Source organism: Sinocyclocheilus rhinocerous, unplaced genomic scaffold (assembly GCF_001515625.1).
Source record: "Sinocyclocheilus rhinocerous isolate Xijiao unplaced genomic scaffold, SAMN03320098_v1.1 scaffold107, whole genome shotgun sequence".
Classification (NCBI taxonomy): Eukaryota; Metazoa; Chordata; class Actinopteri; order Cypriniformes; family Cyprinidae; genus Sinocyclocheilus; species Sinocyclocheilus rhinocerous.
Window position 1 is genome coordinate 910540 of NW_015635024.1, and position 13546 is coordinate 924085.

Consider the following 13546-nt stretch of genomic DNA (forward strand, 5'->3'; position numbering starts at 1 on the left):
ACAAGGTATATTTTAAGTTAAATGCAATAAAAAAAAAAAACTTGCATCTGTTGGACGTGTGTGAAAGTGTATGAATCTCAATGTAATATGATTGCAAGATAAACCATGTACAATAACACACACACACGTTACATTTATAACAAAAACACAACCAGCAACTAACATTCAAGCAATTTATTAAATAGAAGAGAGGCAACTGCTGAGGGCAGCCTCAAGTCATATTGTCTTTGAAAACATAAAAACAGCATTAAACTTTGGCTTATGAACATGGTTAGTGTAATGCAGGAATGAAAACACAAAAATGTGTTGACAATCTTTATTATTGCATAAATATATCCTGTACTGTCTGCCTCAGGCACCTCAGAGAAGACCTTCAGACTGCTGGAGAGAAACATGCACTGAAAGAACAAGAACAGGAATATCTATAAACCACATACACACAGTAATGCACAATATATACTTTAATAAAATTGATATACTACGTGTACCTGAACTCAGTCATCATCATCATCATCATCTGGGACGAAGATCTCATGTTCCTCCAGAAGAGCAGCGAAATTTTTACTGATCAGATTTCCAACATACAGGAACGGAACCACCACTATAGCCATGCGGGTCAGACCGAACGGGACCTGCACAAATATGACAGAAGTAGATCAAATTATACAATAACTAATAATAATAATAATATGTGTCCTGATCGAAAACTGTACAAACGGCGTTTTGTATAAACAGCAAGCAAAAAAAAAAGGAAATTGGTTAAACTGACATAAATAATAAATAATTACTTAAATAATTGATTTTATAAACAACCGTACACGAAGTACTTCCTCGTTTTATAAAATATGTGCCGCTCCAACAATTTGATTGGCCATTAGTCATGTCAGTCAAGCCAATCTTAATTTTCATTGGCTAGAACGAAACCCATTCCTGGTTACTGCGTCCCTTCGGGAGTCTCCAGCGGCAATGTTTAGACATGTATAAACGCACCTTAACTGGTTTAGGAGGGACAGCTCCCGATGTGGTTGACACGGCGGTTCGGCGGAAAATCGCGTTTACTGAATTTGGGCCAGTGTTGCGGCTCAGTGTTGCTGTATTTCTAATGAAAAAAGCCCGAGAGAGACGACCTGCCAACGACGCCATGTTTCTTGCTTGTGCCGTGCGTTTAGAGACACGCCCAGTAGACCCGCCTCTTTTGGGTTTGTAATTAGGGGGCGGAGTAAATATGCGCTATTCCTCCCGTGCGGTTACTGAACTCAGCAAAAGTGATTTATACTTCTGTTACAGTAATTTTTATTTAATAGTTGTATTCAATTATTATTATATGGTATTGTATGTTTTACATTAGTAATAAGCTTAATAATGGCTTGGGACTCTACATGTATACATATGACATATTCAGAAAATGGCAACTTCCCATCAGAGATAAAGGAGAGGGAGGGATTTCACACAAACATTCATGTATCAGCTGTTTCAACTGAGACTCACCTTCAGATCACAGGTTTAAAGTCCTCTACCCCACGGTATACATGGCAAGTATGATAAGTCTTGACAATAGCATAACAATATCCTCCTGAGAACCAGGAAAAAAAAAAAAGTCTTGTGATTTTTTTTATGTCATTACATTGGTTGGAGCATAAGAAACAAATGGAGAAAAAATATTTTTGAAAAAAATATTTTATTCATATTGTATTCTATGTCCTCTGTAGAGGACGCCAGGACTAAGTTATTAAAATAAAAAATAGACATGAAAAGCCATGTATAGGCAAAAACAATATTTAATTTTTTTCATTCACCAATTTTAGGTTTCAGGCTATTTTTAGTCAAACTTTGTACAAAGATGATTCTCAGCTGTGTTATGAAAGATATAACAGAATGATTTGATATACTATTTTACTTCATGCAATATCTGCGTAAAATGTCTATACATTGGTATTCCCATTTTATTCAATGTATTTATAGATTGCATCTAGTTTGTATATCAATGTGAATTCTTGGGTCAAACCATAATGAAAAAAGAAGTGTAATAATGGGAGTAATAACTTGGCATCATTTTCATAAAAATATCTCATATTTCATAGGAATATTGATCTATAATTTCTTGTTGTGTCTCCCCAAAATGCCTGATTAACATGCCATTTGTCCTGTTGTCCTCTACAGAAGACATGTATGAAAATTATGCCCTGTTTCGTAACAAAAAGTCATATTCCAATTTGAAACGCCATAACATTTTTCTGACATGTTTATTTACGACAAGCAATTTGAAAATTAGCCAGATTTAAATGATAATTACAAAATAGTATCATATTTCCCTAAGAGTGCTAAATTTGATAATTCTGTCAATATCAGTCATATTTAAAGACCAAGGAGAGGGAGTGTTTATGATCAAACCTCCAAACATTTGATATTCCTAAAAAGCCTGTGGCATGTAGGGACTCAGAGAAATTCACGACAAAAGTCAGGAGAATGATATGACAGTGTGACACAAATGTATTAATTAATTAATCAACTTAATTAGTATTCATTCATTGCCGAAGTGTACTGCGTACTGCAGTACGTAGATTGAGACGACGTTGACATTATGTATGAGATTAGCAGACTAATCAGAAACCTCATAAAATATGAACTCATTTACAAACAAGTATTTTGAAACACTTAATATGCACTAATTGTAAAAAAAAAATAAGAAGGGTTGTTTGGGCGATTAATATGCATAGCAAAAGCAGAACGTAGTAGAACGCCCGCCCTCGTTTCTTTGATTGGCGGCGTTTGTGACCAATCAGAGCCTTCATCTGAGAACGCAGAGCCAATCGGTGAACTGGTCTGGCTGGACTGAGGGCAAATCCAAAGAGCTGGCAAAAATCAAAAATGGCACCCAGCACGAAATCTGAGAAAGATGACAACAAACAAAAACAACAGAAAAAACACAAAGATCACATCGTCAAACTCCTCACGCGTGGGCGGGTATGAAGAAAGGGGGAATTTGGGCTAAAAGTGGCGTGAAATGTTTTTTTCTCTCTAAGCGTAACATAGATAATAATGTGTGTGCTATTAGCATTTTTAGCTGTAGCCTCATTAAACGTCTTTATGTGTCTCTCAGCGTTTATTATTTATATATGTGAGCCTTTTAATTGACACGTCTATGGAAACATGTTTTATTTGCAGTATATGGTTCTTTGGGGCAACAAGAGCAACAAACAATTGTCATGATTATGAATCTGTTATGATTGATTTCTCCATCAATGGTCAAAAGTACATTATTGTTCATTATTCTGCACTGACATCTATCATTCACACTGAATTGACAGTCTCCATCCTGAAAACTATCTCATTCATGAAAATAGGTCAGTACTTAACATGAATGAATTGTAGAAATGCCTCAGTCAGGTGGTGTTCAGTGCAAACATGTTTTTAACTGGTTATCATAACCACCATGGGCTTTTATCATAGATATTTAACATCATAGATATTTAACAAAACACCCTTTAGTAGCTTTGTCTACAAAGTCAGTCTAATAGCCCGTTTAACTGTACTCATGGCTAATATTTCCAGTTGTATTACTCTATATCTGTATTAATATTTCTCTGTCTGTCTGTCAGCTGAATGGGCAGCTCTCTCAGCGGCTCTTCCGGAAACTCCCTCCACGCGTCTGCGTCCCGCTGAAGACCATCGTCAGCGAGGAGTTCCTCAGAGCAGGGTGAGGAGAAGATGCAGTCGGTCCCGTCCGTTATCTCGGAGCGGAGCAATGTGAATGCTGTATCTGATTGGTCTGTCTCTCTGCTGTCACAGGCACATCTTCCTGGGCTTCACCAAGTGCGGCCGGTATGTGTTGTCCTACACCAGTGACTGCGGAGAGGACGACGACTTCTCCTTCTACACGTATCACCTGTACTGGTGGGAGTTCAACCTGCACAGCCGCCTCAAACAGGTAAAACAGCCGCACATTGAACCTATCTGTTCTTTGAATTCTGATTTAACCCTCTCGTGGTCTTCCGTCATTTCAGACAGAAAAATGTTTTGTTTTGAATTTTTATTTTTATTTTTTTGTTTATTTACTTTTGTTACTTTTGTTGCGAAACGCCTGTGACCACAAAAAATGATTTAACATGTTTAGATAAGGTTTTATTAAAAATAGTCTTATTAAAACCTTGTGATTCTCACTGACCAAAATGATTACTATTGGAAATGAATGGTGCACAATCTACAAATCATGTATTTTTAACTTAAATACTGTATTAATTGAAAATATGAAATTTAATATTCTATAATATTTGTGTTATTTAGATATCTATTTGTTTACTTTTTATTTATTATAAAAAAAACTTGACCCTCTAACACGAGCACTCTCTATCTTATTTCTATTCTATCTACTTGTTTTCTTTTTAATTATTATAAAGAAAATAATAATATCCTGACCCTCTAACACTAGCTCTATCCTATTTCTTTTCTATCTACTTTTTTTTCTTTTTATTTATTATAAAAAAAACCTTGCTACGTGTACTGCGTTAGACTAACAGGAACTTGTCACCACACTTATATATTGTTGCTCTTTTGTTGGTTTGGTTGCCTCTGTTGTCCTCATTTGCAAGTCGCTTTGCATAAAAGTGTCTGCAAAATGATTTAATGTAAATGTAAAAATTATTTAGAGGTGAATATTGTTTAGTACCATGAAATCCCCTCAAAATGCAAAATATGAAAGAAACTGATATTATACTAATACAGTCTGTAGTTGTAGCTTCTTCACATTTAGAGCGATGTGGCAAATTTTGTCTCTCTTTGCAGGTGCATCATGTGCGTTTGTTTGCGGGTGAGGACATCTACAGCGATCTCTATCTGACTGTTTGCGAGTGGCACAATGATCATTCCAAACTGGTCATCTTCGGCTTTAAGTAAGAGTCTGTCTTCCGCTTCTGTGCTGTGTGTTATGAGCCAGTGGCTGGGTTATTATGCTTATCCTAAACATGTGCTCTCTGTGATCTGTCAGCACGCGCAGCTCCAGTTCAGCCCTGATGAACATGATGATGAGTGATGAGAACAACAGGGACATCTACATCACCATCACCTCAATGCCTCCCGCACAACCGTGCAAACAGTGCCGCCCCGCATCCTCCGTGTCCACCATACGCACAGGTGCAGTAGTATATTATTACTTTAGCCAATCTCCTTTCCAGTCCCTAGCAAACAAACACTTTTCTCCGTTCACATGTGTGCAGGTGGCGAGTGTCTGCAGCATGGTTACGTTCTGAACGCTCGCTATCAGGTGGTTTATCCGTTCCCGACGTTCCAGCCGGCGCTGCAGCTGAAGAAAGACCAGGTGATTCTGCTCAACACCAGCTACTCTCTGGTGGCCTGCGCCATCTCCCTCTGCTCAGGTACACAGCCAGTGTTTGTCCACGTCAGTAAGTGTTGGTTTGTTGATGGCCACACAAATGTGCGTTTGTGCTCTCTCTCAGGGTTTTTTTTTTTTAGGAAATAAAATAGTTTGGACAGTACATTTGAATTAAATGGACAAATGATTCACTGCATTATTTGAGTTGTAACTCAATAGTAATTTTCTTCAAACTGACCAATTAATTCAAAGAACTGGCTCATAAGTAGTCAAAAGAAAAAAAAAGCTAAATAAATATGGCATTAAAAAAAGCTTTTGCCTCGTTTTTAGTGTATTTTATTTTTTACATTTATTTATTTTTGTGTGTATTTTCAAATTAAAATGCTTCTGTTTGTCACAGTGTTTTAAATTCATTCATGTACACTGACGTTCAAAAGTTTGGGGTTAGTAAGATCTTTTTTTTTTTTTTTTTCATAATTTCATAATTCAAACGATTTAGCATATTAAATTGATCAAAAGTGACAGTAAAGACATTCATAATGTTGCAAAAGATTTCTATTTCAAATAAATGCTAAATGTTGAACTTCCTGCTTATCAGAGAATCCTGAAAAAATGCATTACAGTTTCCGCAAAAATATGAAGCAGCGCAATAATAATATTTCACAATATTACTGTTGCAGCCTTGGTGAGCAGAAGAGACTTCTTTCAAAAACATTAAAAAGATATTTTATATAAATTTCGAACATTTATTTTAACATTTAATTGCTGCTATCTACACAGTGTTTTCAATTAATTTATAGTAATTATGGTGTATATTTTTTTATTTAATTTAGTGTTAAATTATTATAGTGATTTAATTTTCATGTGTGAATCCCTCTCTGTGTCTCTGTAGGAGACGGACAGCAGGAGGGTCAAAACAATCAGATTCTATACCGTAAGAGAGATGCTTCCTCCTCTTTACCTCCTGCTGGACCTACATCGCCTTCCTCATCCTCATCAACCTCGTCTCAGGGGTCACCTGACCTCAGACAGCTGAAGCCCCTTTTCACCCCGCTCTCCTCGGACCAATCACAGGCGGCCGCGCGGGCCAGAGAGTTTGCCGCTGACATTTTCCGCCGAGCTCAGGCTGGAACGAGGGAACACGACAGAAAAGCCAAAGAGAAAGAAGAGACGGACCCTCAGCGATTCCACAGCGAGGAAGAGCGAACGAGAGAGAGACAGGAACGAGACGCAGAGGTCCCGGGACCCTCGTCTTCCTCCTCAGGACAGAACCAAAGTTCAGTGTCACCCACAGAGGCAGAGGACAGTGCTGTGTGTAACGCAGTCATGTCTCCTGGATCCACCTCCTCCGTCTCCTCTTTGTCTCCACATGCTCATGAGCCTTCATCCTCCTCTTCCTTCTCAGAGCCTGCTTACGTCAACTACACCACTCTCAGATACAGACTACCGCAGGCCAGAGCGCCAGAGCAGCCGAGTGGTACATTTCTCATCTGTTCTCATGATAAACTTGCTTGCTTTGTCATTGAGTGTCATTAAAGATACCTATGTGCAAATCACACACATACACATGTATATATATATACAGTGGGTACGGAAAGTATTCAGACCCCCTTAAATTTTTCACTCTTTGTTATATTGCAGCCATTTGCTAAAATCATTTGTTAATTTTTTTTCCTCATTAATGTACACACAGCACCCCATATTGACAGAAAAACACAGAATTGTTGACATCTTTGCAGATTTATTAAAAAAGAAAAACGGAAATATCACATGGTCCTAAGTATTCAGACCCTTTGCGCAGTATTTAGTAGAAGCACCCTTTTGATCTAATACAGCCATGAGTCTTATTGGGAAAGATGCAACAAGTTTTTCACACATGGATTTGGGGATCCTCTGCCATTCCTCCTTGCAGATCCTCTCCAGTTCTGTTATATATATACATGCATACACAAAACTTGCAGTCAGATGTAGGTTTAGAAATCGATCTGAACTATTAGGTTCAGTAATGGATTCATCAGACTGATTCAAACCAGTAGCTTGTGTTTTTGAACTGTTAATTACAAGAACTTGAGTCATTTGTTCATGAATCAGACTTTGCTGGTCATGCTGTATGTTTTTGATTCACTAATAAGAACTGATTCATAAGAGCAATTTTACATGAATCGGACTATGCCAGTTGTGCTGTATGTTTTTGATTCACTAAAAAGAACTGATACATAAGAGCTATTTGTTTATGAATCAGACTACACTGATCACATTGTATGTTTTTTAAGAGAGTCCTTTGACTGAATCAGACTACACTGGTCGCGCTGTATGTTTTATCATTCACTTAATGACCAAAACGTGCAGATTTTATTTCATAATGATTATAAAATATGAAGTGTTTGTGTGTATATTTAGTGTTTTCTCATTTCTTTCTGTCTACAGCTTATCTGAACTGGTATATAATCTTTAATGTGTCTGTCTCTTGTCTTTAGGAGATGAGGATGATAAAGTCCTGCTTCCCTTCACTGTGACGGATCTGAAGGGCCGAAACCTACAGCTGGTGACAGGACAGTTCAGCGGTCAGGTGTGTGTCTGAGACCTTAATATGATACCATAAACATCAAATGCTTCATGCTGTTTGAACTCTTGTGTGTGTCTCTCTCAGTGTGTGTGTGTCGAGCAGCTGACGCTGGACTTCGAGTATCTCATCAACGAGGTCATCAGGAATGATGCTGACTGGGGCTCCCAGTTCTGCTCCTTCAGCGACTATGACGTCGTCATCCTCGAGGTGGTGGGATTTTGTTTAGGAGGAGCTGCTGTGTTATGGGTTTTGTTTTTGCTCTGATTTGTTTACAGAACGCATTAGTGCTGCCCATTTTTTCTGTGCATGTTGGTTTCGGAAGTATTTTTTTCCATTCCATTTTTCCTAGGTATTTTTAAAGTCTTTGTTAAAGCATTAAAAGTCGTCAACCAATCCAAGCAGCTACGAGGAGAATCACAACCTAATGACAAAAAGAGGAATGGAATGTTCACTTCTGGAACCCCACTGTTGCGCTCTATTGGTGCAGTGTTCTAATTTGCATGTGTTCTGTTGTTTCTATGGCAACAGGTTTGCCCGGAGACCAATATAGTGGTGATAAACATCGGGCTGCTGTTGCTGGCGTTCTCTAACTGTGAGGATGAGCACTGCAGGTACACACACACACACACACACACATATGATGAAATGCTCATTAATTAATACTTTATATTCTGTCTGTGTTTGTAGACCGAAGTCGTATCACTCCAGTCTGCAGGTCAGTTGGGATTTGAACACTGGAGCGTGTCGTACAGTCGGTGTCAGTGACCTCACTGAGGTCAAAGGTCAGACCAGGTAATGACCTTCAGATGCATGGCCTGTGCTATCCGTCTGTTTCCCCTCGTTCAGATGTTGTCATGTGTTTGTTTCTGTCGCAGTGGAAGCGTCTGGAGCTCCTACAGGAAGTCATGTGTGAACACCGTCATGCGGTGGCTCGTTCCCGAGAGCAGCTCGCGCTACATTAACCGCATGACCAACGAGGCTCTGCATAAAGGTGTGATTTAGACACACATGCACAAACATTAATACAATAATGTTATTCCAATTTAAAAATAACTGCTTTCTATTTGAATATGTTGCAAAATGTAGTTTATTCCTGTGATCAAAGCTGAATTTTCAGCATCATTACTCCAGTCTTCAGTGTCACATGATCCTTCAGAAATCATGAAGATATGCTGATTTGCTGCTCAAGAAACATTTCTGAATTTTTGTGTAAAACTAATATATATTTCGTTTCGGGATTTACTGATGAATAGGAAGTTCAAAAGAAAAGCATTTATTTGAAACTTTTGTAATGTCTTAACTGTCACTTTTGATCAATTTAATATGTCCTTATATGTATATACTGTATATATATAAACACTAAATAAAAGCATTTAAATAAATAGACTGACTCCAAACTTTTGAACTGTAGTATACTTGATTTTCATGTTGGGCAGACATCCTCTAAACCTTAAACAAGTTTATATTTTTTGGTCAGATTTAACTCTTTTTGCATCAGAGTTGGGAAAAAAGGTAATTGTGAAGTTGCATTGGGAGATTAAAGTTTTAAAAAGCAATTAATTAATAAAAAATTTTTATATATTAAAAATATTAGTTTTTATTCTGATGCAGAAATGGGCTTCTATATTTAAAATTGTTATTGCAAATGATTGATTGATTGATTTTCTATGAGATATTTAATAAACCTTAATTCATTCATAATAAAAACACTTGAATTGTTACTTTCAAAAAGTAATCTGATTATATGCATATTATATGTTCATTTTAACGTCACCTACAATACTTTTTGTGACATTTTGTTCTGCTGATTGCAGGTTCTTCTCTTCAGGTGTTGGCTGATAATGACAGAGGCACGTGGATCGTCCTGTGAGAAAGACGACACACTCACACACTCCTCAGTGCTGCTCTGCTGTGGGACGGATGACGTGTCAGTCCAAACGCAGCCGCTCTCAGTGTTTGAGTTGTGTTTGTTGCGTGTATCTGTGTGATTGTGTGGGAGCAGATTATTCAGGAACCCGCAGTCAGATAAAGACAGGTTTGGGCCGAGCAAATCCACGGTGCTCAGCCGACAGCGTGGGACACTCTGAGATCATTTTACGAAACACATCAACAATCACCATCCCGATGCAAGACAGAACTGAACATCTGTCTCCGTTAAACTTGCACACTTTTACACACTTGTTTTGATGTTAGTGTAATGATTTGAAGTAGTTATTTTTCTGTTTGAAATTCCCTAAAATTGAAAAGTGCAACAGGACGTTTTCGTGGACAGAAATGGGACATTGCTTTGGGGGTTACCTGTGTTTGTTTGTTTGTTTCAGGATGCAGTTGTTTTCATCGTTTAGATCGTGGCATCAGCCAATCAGAAGCTGTCGACCCCTCCTGCCCTTTTTTAATACTAGTTGTGGCCTCACAGCTGGACTGGATGAGAATATTGTTTTTATGCAATGTTATTTTACTTTATTTTTGATAGAATTAAATATTCCTTCAGTACTTTACCGGTTTTATGACTTTTCATTGCCTCAAAGTGAGCAGTGTTTTTCATCTAAAATTTATATTTTGTTTCAGCTTTTTCAATAAAAAAAAAAAAATACAATTTTTATAAGTTTTAGTAAACAATAACACTGAAAATAAGTGAACTGCATGTGTGCAACAAACAAAACATCAGAATGCATGAATTTTGTTAAAAGCTTTTTTTAAAGGGACACTGAACTTTGAGGCACAATAATACAGATTTGTACATGGATTTCTGCTACAGGTACACTTCAAATAAGGCCATTATGGTTTCATCAGTACAAGATCATAAAACGATATCATACATTAGCATAATCATACACCTGAATAATTTCACACAACTAAAATCATACCATTTGCAGCAACTCTTATAGTACAATTAAAGAAACGCTGATATATATATATACACTGAACAAAATTATAAACGCAACACTTTTGTTTTTGCCCCCATTTGTCATGAGCTGAACTCAAAGATCTAAACCTACTGATCTGGAGTGTGGAGTGTGCATAAATTTGGAAGAAAAAGAAATACAGAAGAGGAGAATTATTTTATTTATTTTTTTAAATTAAAAAAAAAAATAGATTCTATCTATTGTTCCTGTGTTTTTCAGATATTTAAACATATTTTCTTGCACTCTTGATTGCCTCGACCCATTTCCTAACAATACTTTTAAAGAAATATTATCAACTCCCAGCCATCCTAATTCTTGAATTAATTGAAATCTCTCCCTTTCATATGCAGAACACTCAAAAAGAATAAGTTTCACTGAAATACTAAGTCTTGCCGAGCTTCAGATTTACCACTTAGTAGGCTAGTGAGCGCAGCCATTGAGTCCGTACATATCAGTTCTTTCTGGTTGAACGTCTTCGATCCACTGTAGAGCTAGTATGATAGCTAATAGTTCGGTAGTAAAAGCTGACAACATGATCTGATAATCTTTTTGCCATTTGTATTTTTTAAAAGTAGGTATATAAACTGCTGCTGCTGTTCTTCCAGACTCTGGCTCCTTAGACCCATCTGTAAATACCTGCAACACTGAATAATACTCTTGTATTATATATTGTTGAACTACTACTTCAGCTGGCATGTTCATCTTCGGTTTTTTTATTACTTTGTGAATTTGTAAATCAATTAGTGGCATAGGGAACAACCAAGGAGGAATTGCTGGAATAGCAACAGAAGGAGCAATTTCATGGTCTTTCAACTCCAAGCTGTTTGCCTCCTTCCTTACTACCCAACCAAAGCTTGTAATTTCTTTGTATTCATATTCCCAAGAATCTTTCAGAATTAGTCTAACTGGATGGTTTTCCAGATGTCCCTTTAACACCATACCAGTACCTTAATCTCAACTGAAACCTACGCTGTTCTAGAGGCAGTTCTCCCATTTCAACTTGTAATGAAGCCACCGGAGAAGATCTAAATGCACCACAGCAAATGCGCAAAGCTTGATTTTGTATTACCTCTATCTTTTTAAGTAAGGTTTTGTTCGCAGAACGCTGTGTACTTCTTCTTTTGTGTTTAATGGCGGTTGGCAAACCAGCTTAAGGTGCATTTCCGCCACCTACTAGGATGGAGTGTGAGGCCTCGATGAACGAATATATTATATACTACTAAGAAAGAAAAAAAAAACCTACATTCTTCTAATCAATTCTGTATCTCTCAGATATTTTAGAAGAAATTCATAAACCCTTAGCTGTTTCTGTGCATTCTGAAATATATTCATAACTGAAATGTCATTGATTTCCATATCTCTTAGTTTTTCAACAAGTTGCTTTCTTTGTCTATTATATGCCTCACAATGTAAAAGCACATGTTCAACTGTTTCTGTTATTCCACAGTAACTGCAGCTATCTGACTCACTTTTTCCTATTATATACAATGAATAATTAAGGTTAGAGTGTCCTATACGGATCCTGGTTATAACAGTATCTTCTCTTCTGTTTCCATATACCTTTCTTTCAATCCCCACTTTCTGTTGAATGCTAAATAAGTGTCTGCTGTGTTCTTCTTCTTCTTCTTGTTAGTTTTATGGCGGATTGCAACCATGACTTATCAGGTGCATCCCGCCACCTACTGTATCGGAGTATGCAATGGATTATATCTCAATGAATGCACTTTACATTATCAAAAAGTAATAATAATTCAAGTTTTTCAATTCAAGTTTATTTGTACAGCGCTTTTCACGATACAAATCGTTGCAAAGCAACTTTACAGCAAATTAAGTTTCTACAATATTTAGTGGTAGCTTATCAGTGGTGACTGTCAGTCAATGTACATATGGCAGAAATGTACGGAAAAATCAATTAAAGACGTAATCAAAAAGACGATGAACACTATTAACAGCAATTATTATTTGATGCAATCAAACTTATAGCAAAATGTGGTAGTTCTGTATGTTGTTTCAGGGTTGGCATCATCTGAGGTCCTCGTTTAAAAATGTTTAAATATAATAATAATAATAAAAAAAAAATATATATATTATAGCACTACTATCTAAATCCTATAATATACCCCTGTATCCTTCAGATATTCCACAACAGCATCCTGTGCATCTTTAACCCCTTCTCCTGTTGTTCCCAAAACACCCTCAAGGTTCCATTTCCTTCCTGTCTGACTTATCTTTTGTTTTAATCTAATCCTCTCTTCCCTATACTTCCTACAATGTAACAATATATGTTCTGCATTGTCTGTGATTTTACATTCCATACATTCATCTGATTGACTTTTACCTAACAAAAACCATGTTTTATTTAACCCTGTGTGGTCAGACCTCAGCCTGGTTAGAACTGACTCCTCCCTTCTATTCCTTCCATTCACACCCTGTGCGTTGATAAATTTCTGTATACTATAATATTTCCTTCCACTATTATCCATGTCCCATCTGTCCTGCCATTTCTTCATCATTTCTTTTTTTATTATTGCCTTAGCTTCTCCTTTACCAAAGGGAATATTTATAATATCGCTCGCCCTGGTTGATTTCTTTGCTATTTTGTCTGCTTTCTCAGCTAACCAATCGTCTATGATAATCTTCCGTTATTTTGATCATGCAGCCTTGCCTATTTTTTCCACAAATTTATTCACAGACTCATTTATTCATATTGTGTAATACAATGACTGACATGAAGACTTATTTATA

At 37.0% G+C, this 13546-nt stretch overlaps 2 protein-coding genes across 4 annotated transcripts in view; one reads left to right on the plus strand and one right to left on the minus strand.

Moving 5' to 3' along the window:
* Window positions 1-159: 159 nt before the first annotated feature.
* Window positions 160-1208, minus strand: smdt1b (single-pass membrane protein with aspartate-rich tail 1b). The gene is made up of 3 exons (XM_016560209.1): window positions 991-1208; window positions 489-632; window positions 160-398 (listed from the first exon to the last, which is right to left on the minus strand). The coding sequence occupies exons 1-2, from the start codon at window positions 1141-1143 to the stop codon at window positions 495-497; spliced, it is 291 nt and encodes a 96-aa protein (XP_016415695.1). The 5' UTR covers window positions 1144-1208; the 3' UTR covers window positions 160-398; window positions 489-494.
* Window positions 1209-2851: 1643 nt separating this feature from the next.
* The window catches only part of LOC107746112 (DDB1- and CUL4-associated factor 15-like), a 16810-nt gene continuing 6115 nt past the window's right edge, over window positions 2852-13546 (plus strand). For 2 of the 3 annotated variants that reach the window (XM_016560208.1, XM_016560207.1), the window contains exons 1-13: window positions 2852-2964; window positions 3600-3697; window positions 3790-3928; window positions 4783-4889; window positions 4985-5130; window positions 5214-5372; window positions 6222-6806; window positions 7807-7898; window positions 7980-8102; window positions 8424-8506; window positions 8583-8687; window positions 8771-8886; window positions 9710-9779. In XM_016560208.1, coding sequence (XP_016415694.1) covers window positions 2869-2964; window positions 3600-3697; window positions 3790-3928; window positions 4783-4889; window positions 4985-5130; window positions 5214-5372; window positions 6222-6806; window positions 7807-7898; window positions 7980-8102; window positions 8424-8506; window positions 8583-8687; window positions 8771-8886; window positions 9710-9765 — 1905 coding nt within the window. In that variant the 5' untranslated portion in view covers window positions 2852-2868 and the 3' untranslated portion in view covers window positions 9766-9779. Of the gene's footprint in view, window positions 2965-3599; window positions 3698-3789; window positions 3929-4782; window positions 4890-4984; window positions 5131-5213; window positions 5373-6221; window positions 6807-7806; window positions 7899-7979; window positions 8103-8423; window positions 8507-8582; window positions 8688-8770; window positions 8887-9709; window positions 10392-13546 lie in introns of those variants that run through there. The other variant, XM_016560206.1, reaches the window with a different exon arrangement.